The 15,812-nt window shown below is 38.1% G+C and overlaps 2 protein-coding genes across 2 annotated transcripts; one reads left to right on the plus strand and one right to left on the minus strand.

Moving 5' to 3' along the window:
* Positions 1 to 976: 976 nt before the first annotated feature.
* Positions 977 to 8,204, minus strand: LOC141913463 (uncharacterized). The gene is made up of 17 exons (XM_074804955.1): positions 8,012 to 8,204; positions 7,809 to 7,919; positions 7,015 to 7,326; positions 6,241 to 6,696; positions 5,279 to 5,743; positions 4,696 to 5,202; positions 4,463 to 4,621; positions 4,180 to 4,394; positions 3,988 to 4,081; positions 3,599 to 3,816; positions 3,281 to 3,518; positions 2,451 to 2,981; positions 2,199 to 2,364; positions 1,950 to 2,123; positions 1,554 to 1,871; positions 1,358 to 1,446; positions 977 to 1,287 (listed from the first exon to the last, which is right to left on the minus strand). The coding sequence occupies exons 1-17, from the start codon at positions 8,079 to 8,081 to the stop codon at positions 1,208 to 1,210; spliced, it is 4,203 nt and encodes a 1,400-aa protein (XP_074661056.1). The 5' UTR covers positions 8,082 to 8,204; the 3' UTR covers positions 977 to 1,207.
* Positions 8,205 to 10,827: 2,623 nt separating this feature from the next.
* On the plus strand, positions 10,828 to 11,726 carry LOC141915256 (hemoglobin subunit alpha-D-like). Its single transcript, XM_074806726.1, has 2 exons — positions 10,828 to 11,033; positions 11,333 to 11,726. The coding sequence occupies exons 1-2, from the start codon at positions 10,828 to 10,830 to the stop codon at positions 11,724 to 11,726; spliced, it is 600 nt and encodes a 199-aa protein (XP_074662827.1).
* Positions 11,727 to 15,812: the final 4,086 nt, after the last annotated feature.

The raw sequence follows: 15,812 nt of genomic DNA on the forward strand, positions 1-15,812 counted from the left end.
TCAATTTCCGGTCATCTGCCGTGCTGAAGGTTTGGTTTACGTTTTGAACTACTTGAATTTGAAAGTTTATGACTAATTGCTAATGACGCTAACTAGCGGTGATAATTTGTACTATGTATATGCGGTCTCTCATTGGCTGGAACCCCTGCGCTCAGTTCCGTCGCGTCGAAGATGAGCTTATGTCGGCTGCGATCGAAAACAACTGTCCGCCTACCGTAGGCCGGAGTAGAACATGGGCAACTAGCCGGATACGGCTTGCGACGAGTCGGTAGAGGCATCGGGTTGCCGTCGCAAGCCGGCTTAGGTCGAACCGATAGAGCAGCAACTGGCGGCCTCTCGTAGGCCGCTAGTTGCCGCTAATCGGCGATAAATCCAGTTGCGTCGGTAGGCGTCGCGTTGCTTGTCGACATAAGCCAGTCTTAATAGGTTGTTTCATAGAACCTCAACCAAAGAAGCTCATCACCAATAACACAAACCTCGATCCTTTTCATGATTTCACACACTTGGATGTATCATGTCACATTTCTGTAGAGTTATCAACCGCATCCTCGCTTGCCAGGGTTTGATTGCTAACACAAACACTGGCCGCAGACCCTTCATGGTCTATTACATTGCCCGTGCTTTTTCTTAGCTGACATGTTGCCATTGAGTGGCCACCAGTCATTATCTAACCAATCAGATGCTCGACAGAGCGAAAAACGACGCATCTGATTGGCTTACATAGATCTAGTGGGCCGCCAGTATAGTAACTTGAACCATGGGCTCTAAATCGTTTAAGGCTCCATGGTTCAAATAACTCTCGATAAAGTTTCCAGGGATTCAAAGCATTGAACCCGGGACCTCCGGTATGCCAGCGTGCATGCTAACAACAAGAATAACTGACGATCGGTTTGTCCACTACAACAAGGTTTAATTTTCACACAAAAATATATATATATATATATATATATATATCTATTAGTTTAATTGTGTACATGTTATCTGTGTATAGTCATATAAATAATAATATATATAAACCAATGATATGCTTTGTGATTATATTAAGGTGTTATAAAGTTATTTTGAATTGAATTGATTTGTGTATATAAAAATGTTTTAATATTTAACGACAGCAGAGAATTTCACTTTTATATATTGTATTATATGTAATTAACGATATATCGCAGTATAAGATACGATTAGTACGATATAGATGACGATACGATCATCATTCATTGACTTCCGGTAGGAATCGTCGCGCCACTGTCGGGTTATCAGAATATCGAAAATCAAAAGTCACTAAATCTCCTGAAAATATACACTTTCAATTTAATCCTTATGAACGACACAAAATTATGATGAAACACGATTTTTATACCTTGAGCAGCCTCGGGATGATGGAACCGAACAGTCTCTACTTTCTTAACAAAATCACCTCCTCTCACAAACGGAGTGTCCAAACGTTGTCTGAAAGAAAAGTAAATAGTTGCAACTTCATTTCGATGCTTCTTCAAACATTAGATTGATGTGTTGCGGTCCGTGCTGAATTCAAGTATTGAACTTGTAAGATTTACCCGTGTCGTTCATGTGTAGGGAAGAAGTATAAACCAATAGCTACTATCAACCCTAACCACACGGTCAATGCTACCGATAGTAAAAATCCCATCGCTAACTGGCCAAATACTGAACACAACAGTCCGCTACAATCTGCTGACACATCGACTGAGACAGGACACGTATTAGTGACATTACTGATCTCATACGGCGTCAAATCAGTCGGTAATAATGAGTTTAATACGGTATCATTAGTAAGAAACTCTTTCGGTCTTCCGATATTTCCCAGAACTTCCGTAGATCCATCTTTCAGGAAATATATAATCAGAACCGCTTTCCTGAAAATCAGATATCATTCATTTATCGGCGATTAGACCAGAAAATATCGAATAATGCGATAAAACAGATCGCCGCACCCGTTAATCTCAGATATATTGTGTAGTCGTGGTAAACACGGGTTACAAAGTGGTTGTAAACTCATTAGAAACGACTGAATTCTGGCATAATTGAAATGTAGAAGGTTTTGTTTCGAATACCAGCTAGTGAGAACCTCGCATTCCACGTATGTGTCAATTCTTATCGTAGATACTCTGAAATTAATTAGATAAATATTCGAGAGATCAATAATTCTAGTTTTATATCTGGTTTTATAGATGAAAACTTACAGCGATTTGAGCGGATTTTTCGGGTCGTTATCAGAAGCGACTGTATACAATACGTATTTATGGTAAGGTAACATCGGAGTGAGTAAAGTATCAACCATTCCTGAACTGGAGTTCATAGAAAACATCTCAGCGTGATACAGTTTATTATACGTGATCGAAGTTACAGCTAGAAATATAGAGAAATTAATAGAAAAACATTATATTTCAATTCTAACCTTTGATAGAAGAGAGAAGGACGATTGAATAGATTACCGTTATCAGCATCAGTAGCGGAGACGTGTCCCAGGAATGTTCCGATCGCTGCTGTTGTCGATACCTCCCAGTTATAAAGTGTTTGGTTAAAAACCGGAGCATTATCATTGACATTTAAAACGGTCACTTTCACCGTGCCAGTCCTTATTTTGTTACAATAGTCAATAATTCTAACTGGAACGTTGATGAATGTTGTGTAGAGTTCAGAATCTATGGGAGATTTCACCAGTAGAGCGGCGCGTGTTCGGGATATTCTTCGAGTTTCGAAATATTTGGAAGCATTATTTGTAGGATCAACAGTGAACCAGAATTCACCGTATAACCACAGATCTGCATCTGTACCAACTACCTCAGCTACTGTTGTACCGACTGGTGTATTTTCAGGTATTGATACTTGTGGTAGTGCAGTAGTAAAATATGGCGTTTCACATATATTTTGCACGTAAACTTTCAGTTGATAAACGGCTGATAAAGGTACAATACCCTTCTTGTCACCTTCATGTTGGAATCCAGAATCAGTGACAACTATATCTGAAATATTCAATATTAAACAACTCAATACTTGCGGGTTATAGCGCGCACGGCTGGAATGCTGTGAGGCCCTGCTAGATTAAGGGTTGCAGATTAGCACCATACAATATGTCACGATCTGCTTTTGCCTAATAATGACTTTCTGGTGGAAGAGTTCTTTTAGTTCCATCTTAGTTTTATTCCTTTTTAATTAATATTGATTTAACTAACCTCTATCTCTAAACCTAACCCTAACCCTTACCCTTATTCCTTTTTACACGACCCTTTAGTTGTTTTACTATAGTAACATATAATTTTACCTATATAGAATATACGCGGTAATGTAGTGCTTTCATAGTCAATCACCGAGTCGCCTTCACAAATAGTCATTCGGCCTTCAACTATGTGCAGTTTATAAAACTCATTCACATATTTCTTATCGTATAAACTATATGATAATGGATCTCTAGGAGGTGAAGATGGGATAAATGAATCAACATCTCCTGCCGTCCGGATTTCAAATATTTTTCCTCTTCGGGCCGGACATGGTGCAGCATACTGCAATAAATTCACCCGATTTAAATACAGATGTTTTGATATGAATCGTTCAGCGAAAGAGTTTTTGATCTAAAACTTACAGTGGCTGGTTCTTTAATTTTGAAGTGATTAGATTTATTTGGTGAATAAAATGGAGGTTCATTAACATCTAGTATTGAAACATTCAGAAATGCTGCTGTACATCCTGTATTATCACAAGCTGTTATATTCAGTTTATAAGACGGAGCCGGGATGTAATTATCCCATAAATATTCATAATCTATTCCTGCATTATCCTTCACATAAACCACACCTAAATCTGAAAATATAATCATATCAGATAATATAATTTTGTCATCTTCAAATGTTGAACTATAACTAGCTCTCGGGGAAACAAAGGAATATTTTTTTCATTCTTATTGTGAGATCATTAAAACACGGACTCTCAGAGAGTGTTTCTGTCAGATATTTCTATGTTCCGCGCACTTACTGCGATCCACAGTGAATTTGTTAACACCATCTTTAGGTTGAGACGATGTGATATTAAACGCAATGGGATCATTGTCTTCATCCGTTACATTTAACTGTAAACATTAGACAAAAACACACGTCAATTATAACTTGTAATAAAACACTTCATAATTCAGATAGAATGAGAAAAAGAGTTTATTATGATCTATACCTGAAATATTGAAGCTTGATGAAGTTGATTTTCAGGAACAGTTACAGTCGCCGGTAAATTGTGGAATTTCGGTAAATCATTTGAATCTTTGATACAGATATTCAAAGTTCCAGTAACGCCTTTGTTTTTACTATCCGTAACCATTACGTGAAGTTTGTATTCCTTTATTTTCTCGTAATTTATTTTATGTTTGGCTCTATACTTGATGATTCCACCTGTTAAACAAATAGAATTCATTATCCGAGACTCCCGCAGTATTTAGGGTAGAAATATCGGGACTCACTGTTTGCTGGGTCCATATAGAAACTATCATCCATTGGAGACGCGAAATAATGCCAGGTTAATAAATCGTCATCAGGATCTGAAGCTTCTATAGTAAATAACCAATTATCACCAGTAACATTCTCATAGATACAAGTTGTATTCGGTAGATTTCCAATAGCTGTAAATTAAAAACATTCCTCCCTCAAATATATTTTCTCAGGGAGTGGGCCAGGCTTAGGGTAAAATACTTACACGGACCACAGTCCTGTTTTATCACTTTACAATCGAAATTATTCGTCATATTGAAGTCAGTCCAACCAGCAGCCGGGTCCGGTTCAACGCATATACATACATACTTAGGTAATAGACAATCTTCAGGAGTTAGTCTGATATTAGTTAGTTCTTTATTAGTCAGTATAGCGGGACCGTCGCTAGCTGCGGGTATCGGAGCTCGAAGAATAGTAGTCGAGTCTATAGTAGTTAAAACAGTAGCGTTCAGAGCGCTGTTTGTAATTACCGATGAACACGTGATCGCGCTCGCAGATTTAGTTAAATCTTTGTTAATGATTAACGCGGTGAATTTATAATTATTATAAGCTCCACACGGCGCAATAACATTGTTTCCTGAAGCGATGTCTGGATTTGTGGCCACGTTTTTGAATGAGAAATCAATTTCTAAATCGACCGGGTAACCATCACTTATTGGAACATCAACTCCTTGTAGTTTCGGTTGTATTTTCGAAATAGTCAGTGATAGATCTACAAAATACACACAAAAATTAATGATTTAAATTCTGTGCATGGCTACTAAATATAAGAACGAAGCATTTCTTACCAGGATCACAGATTTTCTTGTCATTAAACAGAGTGTCGTCTGTTGTACAAGTGTGGTTATTGTTGAGGTCGAAGTCGACCGCGTAGGTCGGTTTAGTTCCAGGTTTTAACAAAAAACAAACATATTTTACATCTTTACATTTATCAGTTATTACAACATTACTCGCTTTAGCATTGACTGGTGTAATCTTGTTTGTGGTATCTAATTTCTGAGCCATAGATTGTGTAGTTGTAAGATTGTACGCGTAAAGAGTAGTCGCCGATGTTGGAGGGATCGTCGCCGCTGATGTTAACATGGCGACTATAGCGAAATTCGTGCCTCCAGTCGATGCTGGAATATTAGTAAATGTATCAGTCGCGATATCAGTTCGTTTATTATTTGTTATATCGAATATGAAATCCAACGAAACTGCTTTCCCTTTTATCAGACAGGGGGCGCTGGCAACTGGAGTATCAATCATCGGATCTGAAAGTGAAAACAGAATGATTCAGTTATAACAGACAGACTTGATTAAGACAGGTTTCGATTGGTCACTACCGATTCCGGAATTCTCTTCTGGTGCAATTGTTTTCCGGATTCCGGATTTGCATTTTATCGGTAAACCCGATAGAAGCGGCCGGTAGAGAGTTTGTAATCTGTAAACCTGATAGAAGCGGCCGGTAGAGAGTTTGTAATCTGTAAACCTGATAGAAGCGGCCGGTAGAAAGTTTGTAATCTGTAAACCTGATAGCAGCGGCCGGTAGAGAGTTTGTAATCTGTAAACCCGATAGAAGCGCCCGGTAGAGAGTTTGTAATCTGTAAACCCGATAGAAGCGCCCGGTAGAGAGTTTGTAATCTGTAAACCTGATAGAAGCGGCCGGTAGAGAGTTTGTAATCTGTAAACCTGATAGAAGCGGCCCCGGTAGAGAGTTTGTAATCTGTAAACCTGTCTAATTGTAATGAATATCTCTATTCTCACTTACCTGGAGTACAGAATCTATCATTTACAGGACGACACTGGATATTATTGTTCATTTTTGTGATCATTTCTCCCCAAGTAGAATCAGTAGAGTTTGAGATGACTGTACAGACATGGAGCGTCGCAACACCGCATATCGCTGCCGGAAGTGCAGGGAAATTTACCGTGCCAGATAATGTCACTGTTTTACCTCCGGTTAAACCTTGTTTTAAATTTGAAGTCATAGTTGTAGTGATATTCGGGGCTCCGGCTAGAGGTGTACAACTATACGGTACCATTTTTGTTGTGTATTCGCAACTCGCTGTTGTTTTATCGGAGAAAAATGTAGTTAATACAAAATTATCAGTTGAAGTTGTAGCAGTAAATGATTTATCAGATTTCACGTCGACGTAGTAAGGAGTTTGCACAGATTTCCATTCGTAAAGTGTCGGTACTGACGACATCGATGTTAAACTCACGTCTGTAAATGAGTAAAAGTTAGAAATTAACTGTAGAAACTGTTTTGATCGAAGAAATACTATCAAACTGTGATGGATAAACTGATATGGTCTCTACATTGATAATATTTTTGATGATAAGTTTATAAATCTGACAGTTTTATCTAAATCCAACATTCAGAGAAACGGAAATGATTTCACAAAATAGCCTCCATTAATGTTTCTGTGAAGATGGAATTCAGATAGATCTCGAAGCTGTCAGATAAATAAACTTTGAAATATCAGCAGTTGTGTGATAATTCATTGATTATCAATGAAATATATATCATTAGTAAACCTACCCGTATCACATGATAAAGAAGTCGTTTGACAAGCCCAGTTATTGTCTTTCTCATTCGCTTGTTCATTAGCGTGCGGAGCATCACTGTTTATACACAGATATATACAGGCTTCACATTTATCTTTAGGTGACGGTACTGTAAATGTAATTTGTATAGATCGTGTTGAAGTTCGTCCTCCGAGTATTCCCCAGTTCGCTCCACCACTCGGTCTGAATGTTACTGGAATAGCTGGAGTTGGAAGCGGACTCGGTGGAGCTCCGTTCGTCACATCGTACTCCATGCAGTAGACTTTGGATGGAAAGTTACCTCCGGCTGAAATCAAATGAAATCACTGTGCAACTGTCTGAACTCAATTCAATAGGTAACCATTGATGAAACACTTTGAGTCAGTGTTGTAGTAAAAGATCATATTCAATCTTACGATAAGAATATAAGTCTGAAATGTTTCGACCTCTAGATAATGGTTTATTTAACGTTTTGACGATATCCCAAAAGCCATCTTCAGGAATTCTAATGTTAATGATAAAGTATGAGATCTAAAGAATATGCATATCGATCTTTGCATCTTTGTTTCTTTGTATATCTATGTTCTGGATTGATTCCAGAAGACAAAAAAAACTATTCGCAATTTATTTTCCATTCGTCTTATTTTGGGATATCTATATTCTAGTTGTTGGCGAAGTTAGACACATTTCAAACATTGAACCCACAACTGAATGTTTGTGACTGATACAAATGAACTCATTTAACATTCACATCATTATTCCAAATAATGAAATAAGATGAATACGTACTTGTAGGTATATACACGTTACTACGTAGACCAGCGCGACCGTACAGAGTGTATGTACGACTAATAGTCATTCCAGACGGCATCGAGAATGACAGAGAAGTGAACGAGAAATCTGACAAAACAAATAACACTATATATTGTAAATCATTGCGTCCATCAATTTGAAGGATTTCTCAAGTTGTACAGTTTGAATGATAGGCTTACCTGCTGCGTAAACATTGGTCGAAAAACTGATCGTCAAATATAAAACAGAAACTATCCATTTCAGCGCCATGATCGGCGTCGAACCCGGGACCTCCCGATTCTTCAGTTGTAAATAAAGTGTATCGAAAAGTTTATTTTATACTGAACGAACGACAACACGTTCGATGTTTAAACCCGTCTCGAACTGTCTGATTACATTATTCCAATCAACTTTCATTTCAAACATGTAAAACATTGACTGACAAGTATAAATTACCAGTTCGTCCAATGACAGCACTGACGTATAAGTGATATAGTGTGTTCTGAATTTATCTACATCGTTATTTAACAATGATTCTGTAAATCTTTGTAATTCGAAATTACCTCGAATTGCGTAAACATCTCGACAGAATCTAAAACAGTTTTCAGCCGTTTTAATTTATAGATTATTTTCTTTTTAATGATGCAAATTTTCTCACATATAAAAGCAGGAATTTTCTCACGGTTATTGTCGTTAGATATTTGAATTTTCAAAACTCGTCTCATGATGTCTGATTTGTGGGGAAATTTTTATTTTCTAAATCCGGTTACGAAACAAAATATCGAAATAAATAAATTGAAATTCAAAAGAACGAAGACAGTCGCGGAATCCAGGAAGTATTTAACTGTATTACACATTAATACAGTCTGGTTCATTCTAATGCTCTAAAAATCAGACCAAATCTTCCAACCAAATAAAATAACAGGCACAATCCCTATAATAAAATCAAAATAGTCCTGTAATTGTTGAATGTTTCGCTAGGATACTGGCGTTCGTTCTAGCAAGTAATCGAGTCCCTCGGGCACGAGGCGTTCTAACACGAACCGGGGGTCTGGGGGCACGAGGCGTTCTAACACGAGCACCCCGCGGGGGGGTCTGGGGGTACGAGGTGTTCTAACACGAACCGGGGGTCTGGGGGCACGAGGCGTTCTAACACGAGTCGGGGGTCTGGGGGCACGAGGCGTTCTAACACGAGCACCCCGCGGGGGGGGTCTGGGGGTACGAGGTGTTCTAACACGAGCACCCCGCGGGGGTCTGGGGGCACGAGGCGTTCTAACACGAGCCGGGGTCTGGGGGCACGAGGCGTTCTAACACGAGCACCCCGCGGGGGGGTCTGGGGGCACGATTTGGTGCATTCTAGGACATCTTCAGACCACTTTAATCGACGAACAAACTCATAACAGACCGTAAAACATTTTAGACCGTAGATTGGGAAAAGGAGATTTAAGCTTTAGTTTCGGCTAACCGGTTCCTACTACGGGTCAAATAGTTCGTGCAGCCGGGTGAAACGCGCGTAAGACATCCCCTTCAATCTTGCACTCTTTCGCCATCTACAGTTCAAAATACGAACAATAGTTAACAATGTGAATCAATCTAACAGAACGATGATAGAAACAATTACTACTTGTATTAGGAAAAAAAATCTTTAAAAATTCTTTAAAAAAACAATGTTCATCCTTTGTTTCTAGGGCACTTTCTTAATATTTGCATATGAAATGTATAGACTTTGATCGGATGAGGTTCAGTTAGCCGTTACTGACAGTGAGACTTACTGCGGTAAGTGAATGTCGCGCGTTAATCATTGAGAAAAAACACAAGTGACAACTAGTAATTATCTGTTAGATCAAAGCCAAGCAACAACGTGAACGATTTAGAGATACTGAGATACTGAGATACTGAGAAACCGAGATATCGAGATACTGAGATTCTGTGATATCGAGATACTGAGATACTGAGATACCGGGCTACTGAGAAACTGAAGTACTAGCACACCCTCACGCTCATCAGAGGTAAGTAATAAAAGTTTTAGAGAACATATTTATTTAGTAACATTGTTCAGAAATTGTAATAAATCTATAAGTTGTTTCTATGCCTGATCGAAACATTTTCTTTTTTCATTTTCTCAGTAATTTCAAAATCAAATCAAATCTGATATTTTGTTTACTTCTTTAAATATGTCTTGTATGTAATCATGGTGATTGTATTTTTTGTTGTACTTTTTAGTAAAGAAATAAATATCATATATTAATATTAATATTAATAATATCAATAAAATCGCCATTAAATGGATTAGTCTTCTACATAATGATAAAGTTTCACTGTATTTCGAGCTTCACGATTTATTTTCAGTAAGACTAGGTTTAACCGCTGCATTATTGTAATCTCAAATCGTTAAGTTTCAATCTGTTTATCGGGGATTCATTCAGTAAAAACTGAGATGATATTCTACATGAAATCTTATTGATATATCGTGAAAGAGGGATATATGATAATCATATAATTATCATTTTTATTGATGAGTTGTTTTTCGGGTGATTGAGTATTTCCTCTGCAGTAATGAACTATTAACAGTTGATTAGATACTGATTAACAGTACATCACCTTGGTTACCGAAATAAAATGTCTGCTTAGATGTAATAAAGGATGTATTTTAGCAGACAGTGTATGTAATCTGTTTAACTGATCGAGACACGTCCCGACTCACATATACTGGATCCAGTTACACAGTTGTGACTCTATAACCGGGTACTGGTTACTTACACTTTTTCTAAGATCTTTTTCAATTAAAAGTCGTTTATTAATCGATTTAAAAGTCGTTAATTAATCGATTTTGACCATTGAATATTCTATCAATCCATCATTTTTGTCTTTACTTCCTCCTAATAAATTTTCAAACGCTGAAATAATTGAATTTCTAAATCGCTTGAAACTGAAAATTTTATTGTTAAACATTTATAAATCCTTCAAAAAATTTTTCCAACTCAATAGTTGATCGGTTTTGTGTTCCAGGTATATCATGGGTTGTGAAGCCAGTCATAGCGTTCACGCAGATTGGTATGCGCAGAAAAATGCTAAATTTGAAGATGTCGTAACTGATGAACAAATTGAAGTTATCAAACAAACATGGCCGCAATTGACCAATCATAAAGTGACGAATGGATGTAAGATATTCATGCATATGTTTGCGAATGCACCAGTGGTGAAAACATCATTTTCATTCAGGTAAATTCATATTTTTGTCTCTCAGTTAGCGACTGATACACGTTAACTATCGGTGATACATAAATAGTCCCAAAATTTTCAGAATGACGCCGCATTAATATGAGGATTTTAGGAAACTTTCAGGATTTGAGTGTTACATATATGGCTTTAGAAGGGGCGCCCATAGATAATATCCTCCAGCAATATTCCCCGTTGGATCACACTAATAAGACACACAGACAGATAGTGTTTCCGCCCTATCACTTATAGTTGGCCTCATCAATATGCGATGCTATTCGAGAATTAATCTCTATTTGCAGAGATTTAGAAGGCGAAGAACTGTTTAAGAATACCGTGTTTCGAGGTCATGGCGAGAATTTTATGAAATTACTGGACGACGTTATACTAAAGATAGATTGTTTGGATCAAGCCGCATTAAAGCGTTTGATACCATTGGGTCATAAACACGGTTTAATCAACGCTTTCGACCCGAGTTTCCTAAAGGTTTATAAACAGAGCGTCCTCTATACGTGGGAGAACGTACTAGGACACGCGTACACCGCTCATGTTCACGAGGCCTGGACCGACCTGTTAGAGTTTGTAATTGTGAATGTTGCCGATGGATATCGCGCGTTTGAGATTGAAGACGCCGAGAAGAGGAGAGACGGTTCTGGGATTCCATCACGAGAAATGATTGAAGTTTATACAGCTTAATCTAACCCCCCCCCCCTCCCCCTAAATGTCAACAAGTGGAAATATACCAGATTAATCAGACTTTGTGTTCTATTCAATGTGAATTAGTGACATATTGAAATCGTCATAGATTCTACTAATTATGTGTTGATCTCGAGAATATAATACTGAACTATTGTATATACCTATAGGTTCAGTTCAGGAACGTGTAGAAATCTCACTAAACATTTCAGTTTCAATCTGATTACTCCAGAAGATCTCTTTTATTGGCTTTTTGCAATCAGTGATTTGAAGATACTATGGTCACCTGTCTCGACCTGACTGGTCACCAGTCACCATACTGAACAGTCTGACTTCCAAACATGGTCAATCACTACCGGTCTATGGTCAAGTGGTTAGCGTGCACGGCTGACATACTCGGTGTAGCAGGTTCGAGTCTAGCTAGGGTTAGGGTACCTGACCAATTAGGGTTAGGGTTAGGCTCGTGTCTTTTCTTGTACCTTTTCATTCTGTATTTTTTGAAATATTTGCATTCAATTTAAACTCATAAATAGATGTTAAACAGTTTCATTAAATAAATGTTTTTCCTCAAAACCTAAGAAGATTTGTTGTCGATCTGAAAGTAAATCAGCTTCATCAGCGCTGTAGATACCTTGAGTCTGCTAATGTATTCCCAATATGAAACCTCAATGTTCCTAGACCCCTAGCTACCAGACGCTTCTATTACTTTTTTGAAAGAATCCACACTCCAAGCACTTTCTCTACCTGTCGCGGCCACTAATTTAAAAGAGCTCAGGGCGATCCCCCGGGGGTCTATAAGGAATATACCCATCTCTAATGAGTAGTGAATGAACAATGACAGTGAACCTCGTTAAAAATGGCGGCCTTTTCATTAATTAGTTAATGATTGTTCATTTCTAACAGAGAAATATTGTAACCATGCACCTCTAAACTGTCTATTTATCTCGTTAATTAATTAGTTTTGATTAATTAGAGCAATTTATTAATTAGTAGAATAATGAATAACGTTGTTAATTTCACGTACACAAATCTTACTATGTACAAATTTAGAATTGAAGAAAAAAATAAAAATGATTTTAAGATTGAAAATTCGACGTTTCGTTCTGTCATCTATAGAAAAGGTCATCGTTAGTCCCAAGGACAGAGCAGTGCAGACGAGTTGAATGGGTTAACTGGGTAACTGGTGATACTCAATGATTTAGGTTAAGACACAAAATCATCGCCGCTGAAGTTGACATTGTGTCGATCTCATCATGTTGATAACTTGTACAAATGACGACTCACACCTAATACATTGAAATTTGAACAAGTATACAGAAACATGAAATATGACGACTTATCCAAATTACGACTTAGCCTACACTAAATCGAATAGGAAATACAAATTGGACTGGAAAATATACAGATGACTTCAGTCTGAAGTGATGACTTATCGAAATGATGACTTTGAGATCGAGTTTGACTTTGTTGAGAAAGAAGGGACAGAAAAGCAGAGTTGTAGATTCTGTAGCGATGCTGTGAAATGTGTTTCCAAAGTTTTGAAACTGATCTCGAATATGTTGCAAGATGTGTAAAATGATACGCGGATGGTGGTCGTGATGAAGAGGATGAAAGTGATGAGAGATAGTGTGATTTCACTGTCTGCAGTTTCTGGGTGATGAATTCTGTTGCATCCAATTGAAGGAAGTAATTCAAAACAAGTATAATTTATAAAAGCGGGTGATATTGAGATATAGAAGAGCACTTGACTATCATTACTCTACCTGTGTGTACATAGAGCATCACTCTCTCTCTCACTCTCTCCTCTCTCACTCACTCTCTCTCTCACTCTCTCTCACTCTCTCTCACTCTCTCCACTCTCTCTCACTCTCTCCACTCTCCCATACTTGAGTGAAATGTCGCACCCAAAACTGAAGAGTTTGAGATGTTTCAAGTATGTACTAGTGGGATACTGGTGATGAGGTCTGACGCCTATATATCAAATAAAAAATGAAATTCCTTCCCGCCGATAGGGGCTTTATTGTCTTATTTCCATAACGTGAAATATATTTCTATATTTGAGAGGCATCATTCGAAGAAATGAGAATTTCAATAAAGTTTAAAAAGCCCTGGGCGGGGTAGGGGTATGCTGCACCGAATTATATAGATTTGTTATCTTAAAACACTTAAAATTACAGAATTCTCTCCTTATGGGAAATACCCAACCGGAATAGTATCCCACATTTATATAAATGCTATCAATATCTGATGATTTATTTGACAAAACGTTGAATGGTCCATTTTTTCTTATCGGCCATAAAGATTTTTTGTAGGGCAGAGTTGTCTAACCTGTCTGAGGAGTGCCTAGGCGGGAATGTGGTCAGGGTAGAAATATAGAAAATCCTGCGCTGAATAATTCTATAAGATTGATGCAGGCGTCACATCAGCGGCCGACACAGCATGGTTTAGCTTTAAGACCATCTTCGTTCTCAAGTGACGACCACGAGGCCCTGGTTTATAGTATCACAGCTGTGGATGTATGACACAGCTGATTGTAGACGTCACCCAGTGATGAAACACTCTGCGTCTGGTTTGATATAAAAACCCTGCACACTAAGAATGAAAATATAGTCCGAAATGTTTCCTTTAGTTAGTAATAAGCATTTTATTCAACGTTTCTACTTCATTTTGCGGAACAAATAATTTACTCCAGTCAGTTTCCGACGAGGAGTTGAATGAATGTTATTTTCAGATTCGATTCTAACATTTTGATCACTTGTTGAAATCGATGTTGAGTAAGATGATGAAATTGGGTCGACGGGTTATTTTCTATGAGACATGCTTTGGTTTATGGAGAGTCAGTGTCCTGGGTAGATGTGTGTGGCACGCGAGACTCGCGCGAGTTGGAAGGCGTGGTCTGGGCTCCTCTTCTGTCAACCATTGTGTGATGAACCCGCGAAATTTGGTCACCTCGAGAGGGGTATAAAAACGTCTTTACATCACGGCATCAATACAGAGTGTTGTATAGACGGGTAGACACACACACAGACACACAAGTCATGGATGAACACAATCTGGATTTAGAAACAACTGAAATTAAACTGGAACATTTCGAGGACGATTCGGACGTTAAAGATTTCGATGAAATAGATTTGTTGAATTCCACGTCGAAAAAAGAGAACAATAATAAATCGTTAAAGAAATTGAGTCAGAAATCTAGCGGTATCGCCGTAGCGCGGCGAAATGAGCGAGAGCGAAACCGCGTTAAACATATAAACAGGACATTCGGAATTCTCAGGCAACATATTCCGAATATGAAACCGACTAAAAAACTGAGTAAAGTTGATACATTGAGGTGCGCGTCGCAGTATATCCGTAGTTTACAACAGTTAATATCTGAGCACGATCGACTGGCGCTGAGAATGCATCAACCGAATCAATGTTATCATCGTTCAGGCCTTCATCATCATCATCATCAACAACAGCAGCAGCAGCAATCTAATCTATTCATGTACAATACTGATACTCGTCAGTCTCATCATTTATATCATCCTCATCATCCTCATCATCATCATCAGCAGCAGCAGCAGCACCGTCCTCATTTACGGATACCTATCCAGCCTCCTGTTCACATGGTTACCTCATCATCTCCATCCTCACCGAACACGTCAGTTATGAGTGCAGCATCTCCCGGTTACAGCTCCGACTCGTCGTGGGACGGTTTATCAGTAGCAGAGAGAGAGGAAACAGAGTTTATACCTAGAATATCCCCGACTGAATCTGTCTGGTCCTGAATCGATCCTGGTAAGTTTTAATTGTTTTATTGCACAGTTCTTCTTCATTGGAAATGAATTGATTCTAACTCAAATAGAGAATGATAGAAGAATAGTGGAACTGTGTCCTTAAATGTGGAACTCTGTCCTGAACTGTGTCCTTAAATGTGGAAATGTGGAACTGGGACCTGAATAGAACTACTGAGAGGTTTTACAACTTCATAACTTTATATTGAAAACATATTATCGTTGATCACAAATCGTTTCATGGTAGATTTAACATTTCACCAAATGGATCGATTGTACACAAGTTTTGCCAAGTCGTGACTTAAAA

Source organism: Tubulanus polymorphus, chromosome 1, assembly GCF_964204645.1.
Source record: "Tubulanus polymorphus chromosome 1, tnTubPoly1.2, whole genome shotgun sequence".
NCBI classification, from domain to species: Eukaryota; Metazoa; Nemertea; class Palaeonemertea; order Tubulaniformes; family Tubulanidae; genus Tubulanus; species Tubulanus polymorphus.